Genomic DNA, 21,506 nt, shown 5'->3' on the forward strand with positions numbered 1-21,506 from the left:
TTGAAGCCAGCTGCCCAACAGGCACTGGCTGGTGTTGGAATCGGGGTCAGGATTAGTGTCAGGACCCTCAGAGCCCCATGGTACCCACTGCCCGGCACAAACATCTGAAGCTCCCCCAACCCAGGCATCTCTGAGAGCCTTAAGTTAAGGAGCTTGTCTGGGAAAGGGACCATTGCTTGGTCATCCTCAAAGCCGCAGGGCAGAGTTTTCCAAACACAGTCATTCCTACACGTTTATTTCTAAAAGCAGCTTGCAATTTACTTACTTATTTTATATATATATATAATTATTATACTTTAAGTTCTAGGGTACATGTAAACAACGTGCAGGTTTGTTACATATGTATACATGTGCCATGTTGGTGTGCTGCACCCATTAACTCATCATTTACATTAGGTATATCTCCTAATGCTATCCTCCTCCCCTCCACCGCACCCCCCCCACAACAGGCCCCAGTGTGATGTTCCAAAGGAATATAAATCATGCTACTGTAAAGACACATTCACACGTATGTTTATTGCAGCACTACTCACAATGGCAAAGACTTGGAACCAACCCAAATGTCCAACAATGATAGACTGGGTTAAGAAAATGTGGCACATGTACACCATGGAATACTTACTATGCAGCCATAAAAAATGATGAGCTCATGTCCTTTGTAGGGACATGGATGAAGCTGGAAATTATCATTCTCAGCAAACTAAGACAAGGACAAAAAACCAAACACCACATGTTCTCACTCATAGGTGGGAATTGAACAATGAGAATACTTACTTATTTATTTATTTAGAGACAGTCTGCTCTGTTGCCCAGGCTGGAGTGCAGTGGTGTGATCTTGGCTCACTGCAACCTCTGCCTCCTGGGTTCAAGTGATTCTCCTGCCTCAGCCTCCTGAGTAGCTGGGATTACTGGTGCCCGCCACCACACCTGGCTAATTTTTAATAGAGACAACGTTTTGCCATGTTGGCCAGGCTGGTCTTAAATTCCTGACCGCAGGTGATCAGCTCGCCTTGGCCTCCCAAAGTGTTGGGATTACAGGTGTGAGCCACCGCGCCCAGCCTTAAAGCAGTTCTTTAAGTCACCATTTTAAGTGGAAAACCAGCCTCCCTGGCACAGATGGAAGGGAGCCTTCACATTCAACAAAGGGGAAAGCAGGCTATGGGGTCCCAGTTGAGCTGCACTGCTGTCTGTGGGAGGCACTGGGCCAGGCCTGCCTTCTCCAAGTTATAAGGAGGACTACAGACCACCAGAGCTGTGTGGAAGAGCCCCCAGCTCCCAGAAAACAAAGGCCAACCACGCCCTGGGAGCAGTCATCTGCACACCTGCACCACTGACAAAGGTCTTGCTTCTGAAGTATACAAGGAGTGACCACAAATCGATACAAAACAGACAAGCCTGAAGGAAAACAGGCAGAAGACCCGAACTGGCACGTGGCCAAAGACGACACACAAACAGCCCGCCAATACATGCATAGAAAGGTGCTCGGCCTCAGAAGTAATAAGGGAACCGCAAATGGCAATCACAACCATATCATCATCGCACACGCAGCGTGCCCGCAGCGGAAGGGCCCGTCAGTAGTGAGCTGGCGACACGTGGGCACCATTACTCTTACAGACTAAATGTCTGTGACCCCCTCCAGAATTCACGGACCCCCAATGTGATGAGGCCTTTGGGGTGTGATTGGGTTTAGATGAGTCACGAAGCTGGGGTCGCCAAGATGGGATTCCTCCCATCCTAAGAAGAGATAGCACAGTGCTCCTCTCTGTCTTTCTGTGGATGAGGACACAGAGAGACAGAGGCTGTCTGCAAGCCAGGAAGAGCGCCCTTCCCAGAAACGGCCGTGCTCGCACCCTCATCTCGGATTGTCCAGCCTCCAGAACCAGTATTTCAGCCCCGCAGACCTCAGTGTTCTGTTACAGCAGCCTGGGCTGACAACAAGGTCCATGCAGGACAGGGTTGCAGAATTCAGAAAAGCAGAGGACGTGTCCAGCACGGTCACCCCTGGGGTATGGGTGATGGAAGGGCACCCAGGTTTACATTGAGACACAAGGGTAGGGACTCCCACAGCAAGTGGCCTACGACTGCCCATGGCGGGACAGAGGGACAAATCCCCAGTGAACGACCTCACAGTGAAAATGAGTGACCCAGATCTACTCATATGGCCCAGATACCAGGGACAGCTGTTGGGAGAGAAGCCAGCACAGCACAGCACACGCCAATCCTGTCTCCATATGGCTCACGAGTGGGCAAAGTCCCACAACACTGTCTGGGGCTGTGTAATAAGAACCTGGGACCAGTAATAAAATCAGGAAGCAACTGTGTACAAGACCAGCCCTGGGTAGAGACAGTTATCCCGGGGAGGGAACTGAGGATGCAGGGGGGGTGTGTGGGTGGGGCTGGTGGTGCTGGGTCCATGGGGTGCTGGGTCCACTGGACGTGCGGTTGTTTTGTGAACCTCTCTGTAGGCTTGTTACGCGCCACAAAGAAAAATTAAAAATAAAAGCATCACACAGGCACCATACAGGGTCCTCCCATCTATTCAGAAGGCCCGGAAGAGGAAGGAGTGAAGGGGAACTGCTGGATTCTGGGTCTGACCTGCAAGGTCGTCTCCCAGACGCCTGCCCTGGGGACCCACTGTGTGAGCCTTGGAAGTGACACAGACCCAGGGGGTGTGAGACGCAGGGCAGGGGCCAGTGGCGACAGGCTGGAAGTGGGAACAAGTGGCTGCCTGAAGGCCCCAGGGGTGTCTCCGGGGCAAAGCTGGGATGTTTTGGGTGCTGCAGGAAGAAGCTGGGCACCCTGTTCATCCAGCCAGGGTCTCACTTGGCACAAAGAGCCCTCGGGAGAATACATAGAAACCCCTGCAATTTTTTTTTTTTTTTTTTTTGAGACAGAGTCTCGCTCTGTCACCCAGGCTGGAGTGCAGTGGCAGGATCTCGGCTCACTGCAACCTCCACCTTCCGGGTTCAAGTGATTGTTGTGCCTCGGCCTCCCAAGTAGCTGGGACTACAGGACGTGCACCACACCTGGATAGTTTTTTTTTGTTTGTTTTTGTTTTTTTTTTAGTAGAGACGGGGTTTCACCATGTTGGTGCAGTGCAGTAGTGTGATCTCGGCTCATTGCAACCTCGCTGCCTCCTGGGTTCAAGCGACTCTTGTGCCTCAGCCTCTCGAGTAGCTGAGATTACAGGCATCATGTTGGCCAGGCTGGTCTTGAACTCCTGACCTCTCAGGTAATCTGCCTACCTCAGCCTCCCAAAGTGCTGGGATTACAGGCATGAGCAACCATGCCTGGCCACGGAAACCCTGAGTTCTAATCCACATTTGCCACTGACCAGCGAGGTGATGTCCTCAGGTGTCACTGTCCCCCTCTGTGGCATGGGCTGAGAGCTCTGTCTGCCTCCCCGGGAGCCTGAGGCTGAGGTCCACGGAGATGCTGGGTGGGGCAGTCAGGACTCCTCTGGCTTCCCCATCTCGGTAAACATCAGGGCCTCTGCCCAGAGTCCTTCAGCCCCGGGCCAGGGCCCACGCTCCAACCGCCACTGCTAAGAGCCCTCCTGCTATTGGGGGCTGCTATCCTGCCTCCCATCCATGGACATAGGAAGCCACAGGTGGTCCCCTGCAGGCTGAGCTGTCAGGGCCAGGGACACGAGCTGCCACGTGCAGCTTTTGGTCCTAGGTCCTGAGCACAAGTCGTGGCTTCCCAGGAGGGCCACCTGTAGAAAGTCTCTGGGTTTCCATGGGGTGTCCTGGGGCCTGTGTGCCCACAGCTGCCAGGCCCATAGGACACCTGAGCCCAGCACAGACCTGATCTCTGGGTGGCCTGTGAGCCTCCGGGAGGACCTGGGCTATGGGCCCAATGGGCATGGTCAGGAGGGGACAGGAGACCTGCACATTACACAGGACAGACCCCTGGGGGTGCCTGGGCCCCTTCCTGCCCTTGTCCACACACCATCTTACCCCCAGGCTTGACGAGGCATGAGGTTTGCTGCTAAAAGTGTTGGGGTGACCCGAGGGGGAGGGGCCCTCACTCATCAAAGCATATCTCCGCTTTAAACCTGCATTGCTCCAGATGCCCCCTAAAGCTCTTCTGTCCAGGGTGGTGGCCCATCCCCTTACCTAACTCTCCTCTCTCCAAAAGTCTCCTCTCTCCTTCTTTCTTGCCAGCTGGCCCTGCTCCCCACAACCCCACCAAGCTCCATCGCCCACTCAGTGGAGCAGAGGCAGCCTGCCAGTTGCAGAGAGAGGAGTCTGTCCCCGGTGAACGCCACTACCTCTGTCTCGCCAGCACCCCTCAGGGGCTGGGCAGGGCCTGTCAGTGGGGTGAAGGGAGGTCTCTAGAGGGTGTTCCAGGTGGCTGGAGCCACCATTAGTCTCAGGCTTCCAGGTGGTGCTGGACCCTGCCAAACCTTCCGGGGGCTCACATGTTCCAGGACAGGGGGAGTGGTGACAAAACAAGAGAGGCAACAGTGGCCTTGGGCATCATCCCCCACCTCGGGCACCAGTCTGCCAAAACAAAAGCTGAGATTAATTTGCACCAGGTCGAGGGAGCGGACATGGGGATGCTCCGTCCACTTCAGGGACCGTTTGGTTTCTAAGCAGGGGCTCAAAGAGGAGGGGTTCCACTATCAGCTGAGGGTGGTCACCTGGGCCCACTGATAGGCTGGTGTCCTACCTGCTATGCACAGATGGGCCTGGGACCAGACCTCTAGCAGTGCAGAGGTTCCCACACTGCAGCCTGAGTCTCCTCTCAGGGTACGCGAGACCTTGTCAGAGTTTGCAACAAACACCAGGAGTAACTTTCAAGTGGAAACACAGCTGGCACGGGCAGCACAGGGCTTATCAATGACGGGGCAATCAAGTGGAATCATGACCTTTGCACCTGTCCTTTGCTTCTGTGCCTTTCTCCTCTGCAGCCACCCTGGGCTGTCTCTGGCCTGGCCTCCTTTTACCATGGAGCTGGGGGTGGGACAGTCTATTAGACCAAGCCTCACAAAGCAGGGAAGCAGATGGGCAGGGTGGAGGTGAGGGCAGAGCAGGAGTAACAATGACCTGCTACTGTAGCCACAGTGCCCTGCATGGCCAGAGCCTTGGTGGTGCTGGTGTTCCCAGTATTACTATCAGGAAGCCCATTCCATCAGTGCTGTTGGTAACAATTCTTGTATGCTTATGGAACTTTTATACTTTTGCATTCTTCTCTGTGAGCCCTTGGAACAACTCTGCAGGGTGTGTTTATCTGCAGGGCATATAAATCCAACTTACAGATGAGAAAGCTGAGACATACAAGGGTAAAATAATTTTTCTCAAGGGCACCCAGTGTGGTGTTGATTCCTTTACATCAAGAGGAGATGTGAGGAAAGAAATGGAATTTCAAGAACTAGAAGGGGAAAGCCAGGAACCTACTCCAAACAAAGGGAAGGCTGCACAGGGCTGGGATGAGGAAGAATATTTGTTCATGGCCAGAGCAGCAGTGCTCACCAAGGTGGAGTGCCAGACTTGACTAGCATCATCCCTTTATCATCTTAAAACCTCTTACACCATCACCACCAGCATCATTGCTAGTAGCATCACTACCACCATCAATCACCATGACTACTACCATCAATAGAATCACTACCATCATCACCAACAAAAACAGCATCACTACTATCATCACCATGACCACCATCACCAGCATCACCACCATCATCACCATGACCACCACCACCAGCATCACCACCATCATCACCATGACCACCATCACCAGCATCACCACCACCATCACCATGACCACCATCACCAGCATCACCACCACCATCACCATGACCACCACCACCAGCATCACCACCATCATCACCATAACCACCACCAACACCACCACCACCATAAACAGTATCACCATGGCTGCCGTCAACCACTTATCATCATTACCACCACCACCACCACCCCTGGTCCCTGACTCCAAGGCCACAAAATCTTAACATCTCAGAGGCTGGCTGACCCTGGGGATGCTCCAGCCTCGCAGGTAAAGGAAACAGATGTCAGCTCAGATGTATCTATGTTTAGGTCCTGGGTTGGCCACCCATGCTTCTGAGCAAGTCACTCACCGTCTCTGACCTTGTGTCTAAAATGGACTAACATCGCCGCATGCCCCCCTCCCAAGTTTACTCTGAGGATCACATGAGTTACCTATAAACATCAAATGAGAGGTGAGAGGATGCAACCACAGGGACAAGGTTTGGAACTGTGTGCTCTGAAAAGGCTGGAACGATAACGTTACATGGCCTGCAGGATGGGGGAACATGACTTACTCCAGTGCATACTTGATATGGCTCCCGAGGGAGAGCAGGTGGATCCCAGAAGCTGACCTAGTGTTGAACAGGGAGGCGTGACGGCCAAGAGGACAGGTTCCCCACCAGGGCCATCGTGGATGAGGACTCTCCTCATTGTGTCCTCTTCTTATCAATGGCCACAGACAAGAAATCTCAAAGGACAGTGGCCCCAAGTCACTTGTGACTTCAGCAGTCTCCCTTTATCCATGGTTTCACTTTCTGAGGTTTTAATCACTCATGGTCAACTGAAGTCTGAAAATATTGAACAGAAAAGTCCAGAAATAAACAGCTGAAAAGTTTTCAATTACATGCCATTCTGAGTAGTGTGATGTCGAGGGCCGTTCCGCCCGGGGGAAGTGACTCATCCCTTTGTCCAGCGCACTCCTGCTGTCTACACCACCCACTGGTTAGTCACTTAAGAGCTGGCTCTGATATCAGATCAAAAACACGGTGTATGCAGTACAGGGTTCAGCACTGTCCCCCGTTTCATGCACCCAGTAGGGGTCTTGGGAGGTATCCCCCGAAGATAACGGGGGACTGCTGCAGTCACAAAACAGCTGGTAAAACCAAGAGGTCCCCATCCTTCTCCTGCCCAGCCCTGACCCCAGGGTTGGATTTGGGAGGAGGAGATTTAAACTCCAAGTGTGTCCTGAAACCCCGACGAGGCCACACAGGGTGTCCTATAGGAGACAGGAGGGGACGGCTCCAGGTGTGGCTTCAGATGACAGAGGAGCAACTGCGCTCAGGGCGATTTCTGGGAGGAGGAAACACATGCCAGCCTCACCGCCACCCTGTCAGGTCCACACGATCTGAAGGAGAGATCTGAGGACGTTGTGCCCATTAGCCCTCAGGGTGTGGGGCTGGTGGCGGTCCGGAGACACTTCTCAGAGCAAATGGCAATGCTAAGCTGTAAGATGCTCCCAGTAAGGGCCCCTTACGCTGGTAAATTGGAGAGTGGCTGGAAAGGAGAGTCCACGGCAGGGATTCTGAATGGGAACAGTCCATGGGAAGAGAGCTTGGGAATCTGGAGTCTGGCGTACATGCTTCCCAGACACATACACAACACGTGTTTCCTTATGAATAAGCAAGGATCATAAAGGCACCTCCCATAAAGGGCAATTAGGAGGCTCAAATGAGGTCCTCTTTCTTCTCCATTGAGTGCCACAAAAAAGTAGAAAGGACACACTGCAAACCACATCTGTTTCCTGGTCAGAGCTCTGACTGTCTGATCTAGACCCTGTGCTTATGGCTAGCTTCTAGAAACTTCTAGAGAGCCATGGGGATTATTCTTAAATGCAGACTTATCCCAAAACAGTGGCCAGTCAAGGGAAGACACAGCTAATCCCATCCTACACTCACACCTTCTACCTGAGCCCTGCACCAGGGAGTCAGCCAGAAGATTCCAGAAGCCCATTCTGCAGAGAATCCCATCAAGTCACTTCCTCGGTGGTCTCTGCAGCTGATTGAGGATCCCGACTCCAACAGGCTCTGGCGGTGCATACGGCACAGGACATGCTAAAACTACACTGGGTAGGTGCTGCTCATCTGGGTAGGTGCCCAGGAGTGAGGCAGGAGTTGAGAATGTGGTATCTTACTCCCCAGTCTGAGCTGCCTGGCTGTGAGGCCCCCACTCCTACCTCAGTGGCTTTCAGGTGACCAGATCCTGTCTCTGGAGGATGGAAACAGGGATGTACAGTGGTGACTCATCATACCCATTTTCTCATCATGTTCTACAAGAATGGTGCTCACTGATAGTCAAGTCTTTTGTTTGTTTCAGCAACTAAAATACGATTTGCTCTGGTGCTGCTTGGCCTTGTCATTTTCTCAGGGATAAACAGAGAGCCCTGGCCTGACAGTTTCCACGTACACATAAGATGTGTCACTGAAAACTGCATGCACGTGCATTGCATTCATTTTTCATAAACTGCCTCATCCATGGGTGCCAACTGATTACTTCGGAAATATTTTAGCTTTGTTTCTTAGTCAAGATACATCATCAGGGGCAGCCCTGATTTCAATGTGTAGAATTCTGAGGAGGAAGGATCAAGTGATTCTACAATCCACCAGCCTGAATTCGCAGATGAGGAAATCGATGTCTTGGAAGATGTGGAAGGCAGTCAAGTCCCCAGCAGGGTAGGTGGGCACTGTCTCTCCATCCAGGGTGCATGTTTGGCCCCAGAGGGTCAGCTTTATGGGCCAACGGACCAGGCTATAGCACCCAGTTGTGCAGCCAAGCACTAGCCTAGGTGTTGCTGGGAGAGTATTTTGTAGATGTGGTTAACATTTGCAGTCTGTTGGCTTGAAGTCAAAATTTTTCTCAGTAATGTGGGTGGGCCTCCTCCAATCAGTTAAAAGGCCTCAAGAGCAAAACTGAGGTTTCTCTGAGGAAGAAGAAATTCTGCCTCAAGGCTGCAGCACCAGGTCCTGTCTGGTCCAGCCTGGCGTTCCAGGCTGCTGGACTGCCCAGAGGATTTTAGACTTGCCTGTTCCCATAATCGGTGAGCCAATTCCTTGAAATGAGTCTCTTAATACATACACTCTATCTGTATCTACATCTGTGTCTATGTCCCACTGGTTCTGTTTCTCTGGAGAATCTTGACTCGAACAGTCACCAGGAGGTGGCTCCTGGCCCGGGACCACAGGTCTCAGCATCTGCAGCATCCAGGTCCCCTCCACAGGGTGCCACGGGAAATGATGTGTGTCCCTGCTGTGCCAGAGCCTCACACAAGAGGGCAGCGTTTCTCCATTCTCTCTCCCCATCTCTGCAGGCTGGGGGCAGGGGACCCTAAGGCCCTCGAGGATGACCAGGCCACAGAATGGAAGGGCCTGGACTGCTCGGTCACATCATGGAGAAAATCAGCCCATCTGCTGACCAGAAGAGACCACACTGGGTGGCTACCGGGCAGGAAAAAAACCTGCACTCCATTAAGCCACTGAAGTTGTGGGTTCACTTGTCATAGCAACTGACATTGTGCTACCTAATACAAACGGGTGGAAAGCTTTAGAGTCTTGACAAAAGCCAGACCTTCCAACTCCTAACTGATCAAGTGCAACACCACCCAACCTCCTTTCCACAAATGCGGTGGGCCAACTGACATGCACTCTGTCCTGGATAGGCACCATGCAGGGCACAGGTGTCCCTGCCCTCAGGGAGCCTAAACTCCAGCAGGATGGGGTGAGGACAAGCATGTAATTAACCACCAATTTTCTAGAGCACCATCTTCCAAGATGCATCTCCTCCTGTATATAACAACATAGTCATATGTGGCACTTAGCTCTCAGGCCTCTGGGCTGATGCATGCAAAGAAGTGAGATTTTATAAATCTGGGCATGCCTCTGTCTCTTATGCACAGAAACAAAAAAGCTACGATCATAAACTTCCCCCCAACTCTTCATACTCATCATCTCCAGGCTTCACATTTCAGATAAAGAAGTCTACTCAGAGCCAGCCAGAGACAGCTGAGCTGAGAATATACCTGGATATGTTTCTGCTTCCCCATTGCCTCAGGTGGATGTGCAGGAGGATTAATCACTGGTAGTCACACACCAGGATCACCACCCTGACCACTGCATGAGAAATGCTGCCCTGATGCAGGTACAGGTCACAGCTCAAGCATTAGTAGTTACAAATAATGGGTCATAGTCCCTGCCCAGTAACTCCCTATCTGTGTGCTCCAACATGCTGAGATGGGGATGCTCATGTGTACAATGCAGGTGATGATTCCTGCCCTACTTATTCCAGAAGGTTGGATGAGACAGCATGCAGAAAAGCCCACTGGAGGCTGTGAAGTCCCATAAACATGCAGCCTTAAGAAATTGCAACTAAGGCTCAGGTGAGTAAGCCCACTATATCTTGAAGGCATAACTACCAAACTATTCATGGAACTAAGCTGAACTTGTATCATTTGACCAACCATCCATCCAACCAACCAACCAATTAGCCAGCCAGCTAACCAACCAACCAACCAACCAACTAACCAGTCAGTCAGCCAACTAATTAATCAACCAACCAACCAATCAGTCAGCCAGACAGCTAATCAACCAAACAACCAACCAACCAACCAGCCAGCCAGCCAGCCAGCCAGCCAGCCAGCCAGCCAGCCAGCCAGCCAAGCAACCAACCAACCAACCAACCAACCAAGCAGCAAGCCAGCTAGCTAATCAACCAACCAACCAACCAACCAACCAGCCAACGAGGACCACCATTTGATTTTGCTGTTTGTTATCCCCAACCTCCAGCGACTGTCATGAGGCGATGATCATTCACTGGATCCTGAGCAGCCACTTCTTTACTGAGTTATTCATTCTGTGAGTCACTCACTTATTTCATTTAATGTTCATGAATGGGGTTTACCAACTAAATGTTCATTTTACAACATAAAGCAATGGTGCTCCATAAAAGAGAAACAGCTTCCAAGGGTGCAAGCAAGGCCAACTGTGTAGAAAGAGCTTGCTGGATGGGAACATCTAAAAACATTTTGTACCATCTTCCAGATTCTATGTATATTCAAAGTCTTCTAATTTTCAACATCAAAAAAAGCTACAAAAAGGGCCAGGCATGGTGGCTCACACCTACAATCCCAGTACTTTGGGAGACTGAGGCAGGAGGGTCACTTGTGCCTAGGAGTTCAAGAACCGCCTGGGCAACATAGTGAGAACTTGTCTCTACAAAAAAATATACTAATAAAATAAATTTTAAAATAAGGCAGGAGAATCATTTGAGCCTGGGAAGTCAAGGCATGTAATGAGCCATGATGGCACCACTGCATTCCCACCTGGATGACACAGCAAGACCCCAACTCAAAAGAAAAAAGTGACAAAAAGCACTAACGTGAAAGAAAAAAAGAATAATTTGGATTAGACTCAAAAATTAAAAAACCCTTCTACTCATTAAAAGGCATATAGTTGACCCTTGAACAACATGGATTTGAACTGCATGGGTCAACTTACATGTGGATTTTTCAACTAAATGTAGATTGAAAACACAATATTCATGAGATATAAAACCTGCATATACAGGGCTGACTTCACACACACAGGTTCCATGGAGGTGACTGTGGGACTTGAGGTGGATTTTGGTATATGGTGTGAGGGGGTGGTGTCCTGAAACCAATCCCTGTGTATATTGAGAGATGACTGTAGTTAGAAAATGAAAAGACAAGTCACAGGCTGGGAAAAATGTTTGCAGCATATATTTGACAAAGGACTGATAAACAGAATATATAAAGAACTCCTACAAACCAATAAGGAAAAGATGAACACCACCATTAAAAATGAACCGAAGACTTAAAGAAGCTATACATACAGCAAATGAGCACACAAAGAGACGCTTAATCATCACCAGAAAAATGCAAATTACACCCACAATAAGGTATCATTTCATATCCATTAGAACAGCTGAAGTTAAACAGACCAAATGTTGATGAGAAAGTGGAGCAACTGGAACTCTCACACACTGCTGGTAGGAGAACAAAATGGGACAGCACTTTGGAGAACTGTGTGGTAGTTTCTTATAAAATGAAAATGTTATCATACAACCCAGCAGGTTTCTACCTAGAGAAATAAAAATGTATGTCCTTAGAAAGACTCACACAAAAACCTTTTTCAGCAGGTTCATTCACATTAGCTGAAACTGAGAAGCGTCCACATGTCCATCATCAGGAGAATGATCAAACTGTGGTGTAAATACATCATAGAACACTACCCAGCAATACACATTTATAAACTGCTGTCTGGGCACGGTGGATCATGCCTGTAATCCCAGCACGTTGGGAGGTCGAGGCAGGTGGATCCCTTGAGGTCAGGAGTTTGAAACCAGTCTGGCCAACATGGTGAAATCTCCTCCTTACTAAAAATACAAAAATTAGCCAGGTGTGGTGGTGGGATCCTGTAATCCCAGCTACTAGGGAAGCTGAGGCATGAGAATCACTTGAACCCTGGAGTTGGAGGTTGCAGTGAGCTGAGATGGCGCCACTGCACTTCAGTCTGGGCAACAGAGACTGTCTCAAAACAAAAAAAAAATGTATAAACCACCGAGTCCTGCAATACATAGCTGATAGCACAGTCATTAGGCTGAGAGAAAGAATTTGGGCCCGAGAGTACATGTTGCAGGGTCCTATCTACATGAAATCCAATGATAGGCAAAACTGGTCTATGGTGACAGAAATCAGAATCACATTTGCTTCTGGTGTGGGATGGGGAGGGATGGCTAGAAGACAGCCTGAGATCACTTCCTGGGAAGACGGAAAGGTGTTTTTTTTTTAGTTATTTTATATATTTTTCGAGACGGAGTTTTGCTGTTGTCACCCAGGCTGGAGTGCAATGGTGTGATCTTGGCTCACTGCAACCTCCACATCCTAGGTTCAAGTGATTCTTGTGCCTCGGCCTCCCGAGTAGCTTGGATTACAGGCATGCACCATCACACCCAGCTCATTTTTGTATTTGCAGTAGAGACGGGTTTCACCATGTTGGCCAGGATGGTCTCAAACTCCTGATCTCAAGTGATTCACCTGCCTCGGTCTCTCAAGGTACTAGGATTACAGGCGTGAGCCACCGCACCCAGCCTGTGAAGGAAAGGTTTAATACCTTATTTGCAGTTGGAGACGTGGGTATATACATTTGTTAAAATGCACTGAACTAGATTTTTCTTATAATCTGTGTGTTTTCCTGTATGTAAATCACACCTCTATAAAAGAAGATAATACAAAAGAAGGTGCTAAGTCACGATCTTAGAACACCCAAGGGCAAACAGAACCGAGCAGGAACCACTGTGGAATCCTCCCCACCCTCCTCAACTCCTCTGTGCTGTGATCTTGGTGTACCTCGTTCCACCCCAGGTCACAGAGACGCCTTCCTTCCCTGACCCACAGCCTTTGTGTTAGAGGAGAGTTCTGATGTTCATTTTTGCTATCTGTGTTAGGGAGAAAGATGGCTCCTCCCAAGGATGCCCAGATCCTAATCCCTAGAACCTGTGAATATGTTCCCTTAAGGCAAAAGGGAATTAAGGTTGCAGGCAGAATTAAGGCGGCCCATCAGTTTACTTGACCTGGATTAGCAAGGTGGGCCCATCTAATCACACGGGTTCTTTTCTTTTCTTTTCTCTTTTTTTTTTTTGAGATGGAGTCTTGCTCTGTTGCCCAGGCTGGAGTGCAGTGGTGCAATCTCAGCTCACTGCAACCTCTGCCTCCCAAGTTCAAGCAATTTTCCTGCCTCATCCTCCCGAGTAGCTGGGACTACAGGTGCGTGGCACCATGTCCAGCTAATTTTTGTATTTTTAGTACAGACAGTGTTTCCCCATGTTGGCCACGCTGGTCTCGAACTCCTGAACTCAACTCCTGTCCACCTCAGCCTCCCAAAGTGCTGGGATTACAGGTGTGAGTCACTGCACCTGGCCATAATCACATAGGTTCTTAAAAGTGGAAGAAGAGGAGGCAGGAGGGAGGGTTGGGGAGATGCAATGGAAGAAGGACCGTACCAACAGGTGCTGGCCTTGGAGATGGAGGATGGAGCCAAGGAGCCAAGATGGAGATGGAGCCAAGGATGCTGGAAAGGCAAGGAAACTAACCCTCCCCCACAGATTGCAGAAAGGAATGCAGCCCTGCTGATGCCCTGACTTTAGCCCAATGAGACTCACACCTACAGCAGCCCAGATAGAAAATACGGTTTTATCAAGGACATTGTCCTGGGAGTGTGAGCTGGAGCAAGATCACCCTTCTAGAAACCTCTGTCTTACCCCTTAAATAACCTCCTCCCACAGTAAACACAAACACAAACCACCGCCCCTCTGGAAGCTGCCTGCAGAGGATGTGCGTCTTCTGGCAGACTCCACCTCACCCACCTGCCCTGGGTGGGGACTCTGTCAATGGGGCTGGAGAAAGCCATACGTTCTCACTAGGGCACACAGGGTGATGCTGGCAGGTGGACAGGAAAAGCTCACAGGAGAGAGAAGGAAGGCAGGTTGCTCCAGCTGCCCTGCTTCCTCCTGCACACTATCCTGGAAGCCACTACTCTCTGGAGGATGGAGAGAGCAGGAAGCTCAAATGATCCCCCTAGGCAGCCCCCCAGGACTGCCCCATCCAGGTGTGGCATAGCCAACAAAGCCCAGTGCTGGCACAGTTGAGTCCTTCCAACAAAAGAGTGGAGGGAGGGCAGCCAGCGTGGCTCTGAAGGTGAGTGCCAGGAGAGGGAGGAGTGGTGGCTGCTCAAGAAGCGGACTGGAGGACAGGGAGAAGGAAGGCACTGGGTAACCCTGGGAGGCAAGCTGAGCTCCCGAGCCTGGCCCTTCTCAGACAAGTGAGGCAGGGGCAGGTTGCCTGCAGGAGAGGGTGGGTGTGGACCAGGGGTGGATGGGCAATGGCAAGGCTTGGAGGTCTGGCCTGTGCCAGCGCTCAGTGTGATTGCTGCCCAGCGTAAAGCCCGTGTGGCCTACCTGGTTCAACTCTGCTTATCTTGAAGCAACAGGATGCCTGAGGTCAGAAGATCCCCCTGGTGACCAAACAGGCTAAGACTAGTGGGATCCAAGATGGCAGCTCACTTGGCTTCTGAAGAACCTCTAACCTCATTATAATCTGATTTCCATGCTAAATGACCCTCCCACCAGCACCAGGATAGTTGACAATCACCATGACAACAACAGAAAGAAACCATAAAAGGACAGAAAGGAAGGCAGCACACCAGTTCTGAGAAGCTTTCTGCTCATTTCCAGAAAAGACATGAATATTCTTCCCCTTGATTTAATGCCCAATCCCTTCATTACAGAGGCCCCAGATCTGTGACTTCCCAGCTCTTGGGAGCTGATAAATGGATCTGTGAGCCAAGCTCCCGCTTCTCAGTTCCATGGCCATCAAATAAAGCCTGTGCTGCTTGTAGCTCACTTTTGATTTTGGATACTGGCTGTGCAGCACACAACAGAGAAAGACCCCATTCTTGGGAAGACCAGCTTTGTTGGTAACATTGTCATCGCCACATCCAGAAAAACACACACCCTCCCACCCAGCCTCTGAGCAGAGCATATTCCTAGCTTCTCCTTCGTGGTTAAGTTTGGGACATGTCTTACCTCAACACCCCACAATACCGTCTGGTGTCTAAGCCTGAGCAGGGACTCATCAGCAGGGAAACTGCTGCACGAACTGAGCCCCCGTTGAAGCCAAGATCTCAGACAGAAAACCCACTGAGCCTCCCTGCTAGAGACTGCAAAGCCAGCCAGGTCCAGGACAGACTCCTCCTTGCTTTCCAGAACACACGTTTGTAGGGCCTGGCTGGCCCCAGCACATCTGATCAGGCGGTGGGGGGCTACCTAGTGAGCCCGTAGACTAGGAACCTCAAAAACAGGGCAATGGGCCCATTTGGACAGAGCTCAGAGGCGGCGGGCTCTGCACAAGAAGGCGTGCATGGTTGGTGGCTGCAGCGTCCATGGCCGCTTGACACATGTTCTGTGAGCCTGGGATTCTACTAAAAGCCAGACGCCATTCACATGCGCACATGCGGACTGCTTTCTTCTTATAAGACACTTAAGGCTTCACTTTTCCTCCACTCTTCTATATATATGTACACACACACACAGACACACACACTCGGTATCATTTTATATAAGTGGTCTCCTCTTCACATTTTAATCAATTCAATCTCTCGGCAATCAATTTTGAAACAATTCTCAGCAAGTGCTATATCTGGAGGTTCTAAGAGAGATGCTGGAATGGCTTCCCGTCAGAACACTGAACTCTTTCGAGCAGTTTTTACGGAGGCGTTTGCTATGTGTTCTCAGGGCGGCACGGGAGCATCTCGCCTGCACATGGGAAGCTGCCTGTTTTATGCCATCGATAGAAGAGATTGAAAAAGAAATCTAATCAACCCCCAAAAGTCTTTCTCTGATGGCTAGAACATACGGTCCAAGTTTCTGGGACGTGTACTGAGCAGCCTTTTAACTAAAAGCTTCTACACCATCTTGTAAGGAATTTCTGGTTTGGATGAAGCCCAGAGGAATGAAAGCAACCAACCTGTTTCCAAAGATCTAGAAAGTCTTGAATTTGCAACTCAGCCTGCCTCTACGATGCAATGGCCGAATCTTGCCATGGACAACACCGACCACGGGCCTGAGATAGGCCCGCGGGATCGAGGGTGGGCAGCCACAAGTGCCCGCCTTACCTGCCTGGCTGTCCCTGGGCTTACACTGGACCTCCTCCACGCACTCCGCCGGAAACCATCCGATGTGGCCACGGGCGCTGCCTTCCCAGAAGCCCCCTTCGCCGATGCTCAGAACTAGAGATGACAAAAAGGGAGAGGCGTTAGCAGTGGGGACGTGGAGGGCCTGAGGGTGAACAGGACGAGGGGCCTGGGCAGAGGCAGGAGAATCAGCGCATCCCTGGCCAGGAGTGCAGAGTAAGTGGCTCTGGTGTGACTGCACTTCCTTCAGCCGCTGACAGTGCTGAGAGGCATTGGGGCACCACCACTGCAGATCACAGGCATCCTCTGCCCCTTAGGTGATGAGACAGGAATGAAGCGCTGACATGTTTGCATCTTTATGAATCTGACACCACCTCATACAAATGGATGTGCATGGCGGCCCTGTAGCACCTCTCAGTGTTGCACATGAGACGGGACAGTGGTGCTTGGCTGTCCTTACCATCAATGATTTCAGATATAAAAGTGGAGTCGGGGGGCACTGCCACAAAGCGGGGAAGCAATGATGAGGTCATACCTTCCCCTCCTAAGCTGGGCAAGAACCGGAGGCAGAAGGACTGGAAGAAAGAAAATCCACCTGCCTGACTCTGTCTGGATCTTTTAAACAAGCGTGGGGAAGGAGAAATCACAGCAGAGGGCCGGGCGCAGTGGCTCATGCCTGTAATCCCAGCACTTTGGGGGGCCGAGGGGGGTGGACCCTCTGAGGTCAGGAGTTCAAGACCAGCCTGGCCAACATAGCGAACCCTATCTCTACTAAAAATACAAAAATTAGCCAGGTGTGATGGCACACACCTGTAATCTCAGCTACTTGGGAGGCTGAGACAGGAGAATCACTTGAACCTGGAAGATGAAAGTTGCAGTGAGCCGAGATCGCGCCACTGCACTCATAGCCTGGGTGACAGAGTGAGACACCATCTCAAAAAAAAAAAGAAAAAAAAAGAAAAAGAAATCACAGCAGAGGATGGGCGAGCCGCTCACGAATCATCTGACAATGGTGTGGACGTGGAATTATCTTCACTTAAAATGGAAGGAACTGCACTAAAAACCTCACACAGTCAGCACCAGCCCTTTGGAGGCCTGGCCCACTGGCGTGCTGGCTTATTAATCAGGAACCTATTCAGTATGTGGTTGCTGGCAAGGACTGCAGGTTTCTTTCTGACTTGTGGTTGAAAGAAGCCAATTCCCCAGGAGAGAAGCGATGGTGGCCACACAGTGACCTTGGCCTGGGGACCATGTACATCACTGGACAGACATGGCCACCCTAGCCTACAGGGTGGAAGTTGCTGAGTCCAGACACAGGCATCCCTCCCCGGGCCATGTACTGGGTACACAGTAGGCCCTCAATGAACATCCGCTGGAAGAATAAAGTATGTTTGTTTTTAAACTCAACTGCTGAGCATGGGTGAGGGACATAAGCCCAAAGACACCATGGGGTGGGGGGAAGGTCACGAGGACTCCACTGGTCCCCATGGCCCCATTGTGATAACTATTTCTGTCATAAAGCTTGCAAAGCTTGCAGTGGCAAAGTGAGGAAGGAAAATCTATATCTTAGGATTTATTTATTTATTTTTTATTTATTTTTTTGAGGCAGGGTCTTGCTTTGTCACCCAGGCTGAAGTGTAGTGGTGCCATCACAGCTCACTGCAGCCTTGACCTCCCAGGCTTAAGCGATCCTCCCACCTCAGCCTCCGGAGTTGCTGTGATGACAGACATGTACCACCACACCTCATTAATTATTATTATTATTACTTTTTTAGGGACAGGGTCTCACTATGTTGCCCAGGCTGGTTTCAAAACCCTAAGCTCAAGCAATCCGCCTGCCTCCACCTCCCAAAGTGTTTAGGATTACCGGCGTGAGCCACTGAACCAGTCTGTATCTTACTTAGGAGAGAACAATCTGATCTCTCCACATCTTTACCTTCTTTTAAATTACTCAGGACCCAAAGGCACCAGCCCTGCTGAAAGAGGAATCATGGCCCCAGAATTGTTCTCCTCTAGCCCTCATTTTAGTCTCAGAGGCCAGACAGAGAACCACTCAGCCCACGATTTTTGAAGGTTAATGGAACTAAAAACCCCACTTTATAAGTTCCTAATAACCTGAAGAAATGACCTAACTGAAACATATCAGCCACATCCCAGGTGACCAGGACAATCATCACTGCCTGAAGCATCTCCTCCAAAACTTGATGCAGGGCCTGTGGGCTCCTCTCAGCCCAGCTGACCAGGATGTGCCCCACAGTTTCCCAGCAGAACCCTGGACCTGAGAGGGTCATCTCAGAGCAGTACCCCGGGCTGCAAAGAGAGGCCAAGGACTTGCTGATGTGCCACTAGGAGCCAATGCCCACAAAGATACCCATCCTCTCCTTCCTTCACGGCTGTGAGGTCATTCTGCTGTTTCATATGGGCCTGGGGAGAAGGGAACTGCATAGGTAGAGACTGGTATCTTCTTCCATGGAAGCTCTGCCCTATCTTAGCTATGCGATGCTTGGGAAAACTCGGTCTCTCTGTGCCTCAGTTTCCTCATTTATCAGAGCATGACAATACTATCTAGCTCATAAGCGTTGCTATGCGTGAATCAGAGGCACGTGAGCCCAGTGTGGAATGAGGACTCAACACTCTTGCCTGACTTTTCTTCCAAACTCCCCTCTCCAGGAGAATCACGCCTTTTAGTTCCATATTTAATCTCTATCAAGTATGCACTTCAAGATGTGTTATTGTTATTACAAAACCAACCAAAAATATGAAACGCTGTTTCCAATGGGCTTGTACAAGGAGGCAGAGGTGACATGCTGCAAGGGGTCCCCCCACCACGGGGAGCCTTTGTGTCAGGGGTGTAGAAACAGCAGGACCTGTGCCGAGGGTGCAGGGGAATGGAGGAGGGGCCCTTCTGGGTTTCTGGTTGTGCAAATGGTACCTGCTGGTCCTCTTCAGAGAATGGGGAGCAAGAGAGGGGTTTGTGCCTTGAGTGCCTCCCTGACAGAACACCTGCATCCAGGTAGGAATGGGTGTTCCTCATATGGTGAGGAAGGGGCTGGGCTTGGCTCCCCCATTGTTTGCTGATGCAATTCATTCAAAAGTAAAGACTCCACACCCCCAGTAAGAAGAGGTGGAGGAGAAGAGAGGAAGTCTCCATCCACCCAGCAGTACAAGAGTGAGCACTGGGCTGGGAGGCGAGAGACTCGGCCCCATCACTGGGATGCTGAGGGACTCTGGGGACTCCTGTGCTCTCTGTGGCCCCACCTCCTCCATGTGGAACACTAGGGTGAATTCTGAGAGTGAATTCTGACCAGGCAACCAGGTGAATTCTGAAGTCTGGAGTCCTGCCTTGCCTTTGGGTGCTCTGGCTGGAAAAATTGTCAAGGACCCTGTCCCTGGAGCCCCAGACTTGCAGGGGAGCCATGGTGTGATAGGACTGACTCTACCACAGAGGATCAAATGAGAATCGTCCCAGCCAAACCGAGAGGCAGAAGGAAGACTACGGAAGCAAGGAGGCAGGGCGGCAAGACTCGGGGCAAGCCGTGCAGGAAGAGGCAGCGCTTTGAATGGTGGGTAGAGAGCAGGTGAACGCATTGCACCCAGGGCATGAGGATGGGGGGAGGGGCACATACGGCATGGCTGGGGGCCCTGGGAAACCTGGCTAGAAAGAAGGTCCATCCTCAACACCAAGTCTGCTCCAACACAGACGATGCTTTAAGGCACCTATGAGAACCAACTGCGGATCTCTCTACGGGCCCCACATGCTCCCTGAGGCCACAGTGGGGATAAGCTGGTTGGAGAAGGGCCAGCCCTGCTGTCCTCACCATGGCCACCACAGTGGGCCGCTCCCTGCCTCAGCAGCTCTCTTGCAAACTGGAAAGCAGCAGTGATTCCCTGTACTGGATGAGCTGGGGCAGGGGTGGCTCCGACCCTTCTGCTATGCTCCACTTTTTCCGCCTCGACCCCAGCCTGGGTACAGAAACCTGCCAGGTCACTGCGGAAGAGGGAGTTGCTGAGACCCAGCGTTTTTCCTGTTCTGTACCCAACATGCTGGTTTCTAATGTACCTCTGGGCCATCTTCAATTTCAAGCCATGCATGGTGTTCTTGAATCCGCATATCCTTCTGCTTAAATTGACACAGGACTTACTTGGGCCAGGGACTGTGCTGGGCTCTGGGGTCACAAAGATGGTGCAGGATTTGGGGCAGACACCTGGAGGAGCTTCAGAAGAGGAAGATGGCCTCACTGTCCACCCACCTAATGTCACAGAGCAGAAATGTTGGTGTCCCCTGTGCCCCCACCCCCCAGCACTGGCAATGCTATGTCGTGGGCTTAGTTTTTGCTTGCCAGAATGGGGGCTTGCAGCAAGCAGGGTCAATCATCACTGCTTCCCTAGGCCTCACCCATGGCCAGGAACCCTCAGGGGTTCATTGTGTGTCTGTTAAATAAATGAACCCCTAAAATGACCACGCTCATTGTGCCACGTGCTGCATCAGCATCAGAGGCCTGTGTGGCCTGGGCCAAAAAGTAGAGAGGGAGCGTGGCAGGTGGGGGCGGGGACACTCCCAGAGGAAGGGACATGGCAGCCGAATCCTGAAGGAGGAGCTGATGGGAAGACACAGGGAGAGCTGCTGTCTGAGCAGAGGAAAAGCAGGATGGAAGCACGGTGGTGAGAGTGTGGGACAAAACACACACTGCTGTTTAGAAAACTCTGTCATTCTTCCATGCTGTCATGCACTCACTCACTCACCACCTATCCAACTACCCATCTATCCACTCATTCGTCCACCTATCAAACTCAACCACGTATCCATCCATCCATCCATCCATCCATCCATCCATCCATCCATCCATCCATCCATCTTCCCACCTACTCATCCATCCGTCTACCCTTCCATCCATTTACCCACCCATCCATCCATACATACATCCACCCACCCACCCACCTACCCACCCATTCATTCATCTTCCTATTTACCCATCCACCCATCCATTCATCTACCCATTCATCCAACTTCTCATCTACCCACTCACCCATCCAT

General features: G+C 50.9%; 1 protein-coding gene across 2 annotated transcripts in view; it reads right to left on the reverse strand.

The window, feature by feature from the left end:
- The window catches only part of SHANK2 (SH3 and multiple ankyrin repeat domains 2), a 677,887-nt gene that overhangs the window by 307,144 nt on the left and 349,237 nt on the right, over window positions 1–21,506 (reverse strand). For both annotated transcript variants that reach the window (XM_032153760.2, XM_058439055.1), the window contains one exon: window positions 16,454–16,567. In XM_032153760.2, coding sequence (XP_032009651.1) covers window positions 16,454–16,567 — 114 coding nt within the window. The remainder of the gene's footprint in view (window positions 1–16,453; window positions 16,568–21,506) is intronic.

Source organism: Hylobates moloch, unplaced genomic scaffold (assembly GCF_009828535.3).
Source record: "Hylobates moloch isolate HMO894 unplaced genomic scaffold, HMol_V3 SCAFFOLD_5, whole genome shotgun sequence".
In the NCBI taxonomy this organism is placed as follows: domain Eukaryota; kingdom Metazoa; phylum Chordata; class Mammalia; order Primates; family Hylobatidae; genus Hylobates; species Hylobates moloch.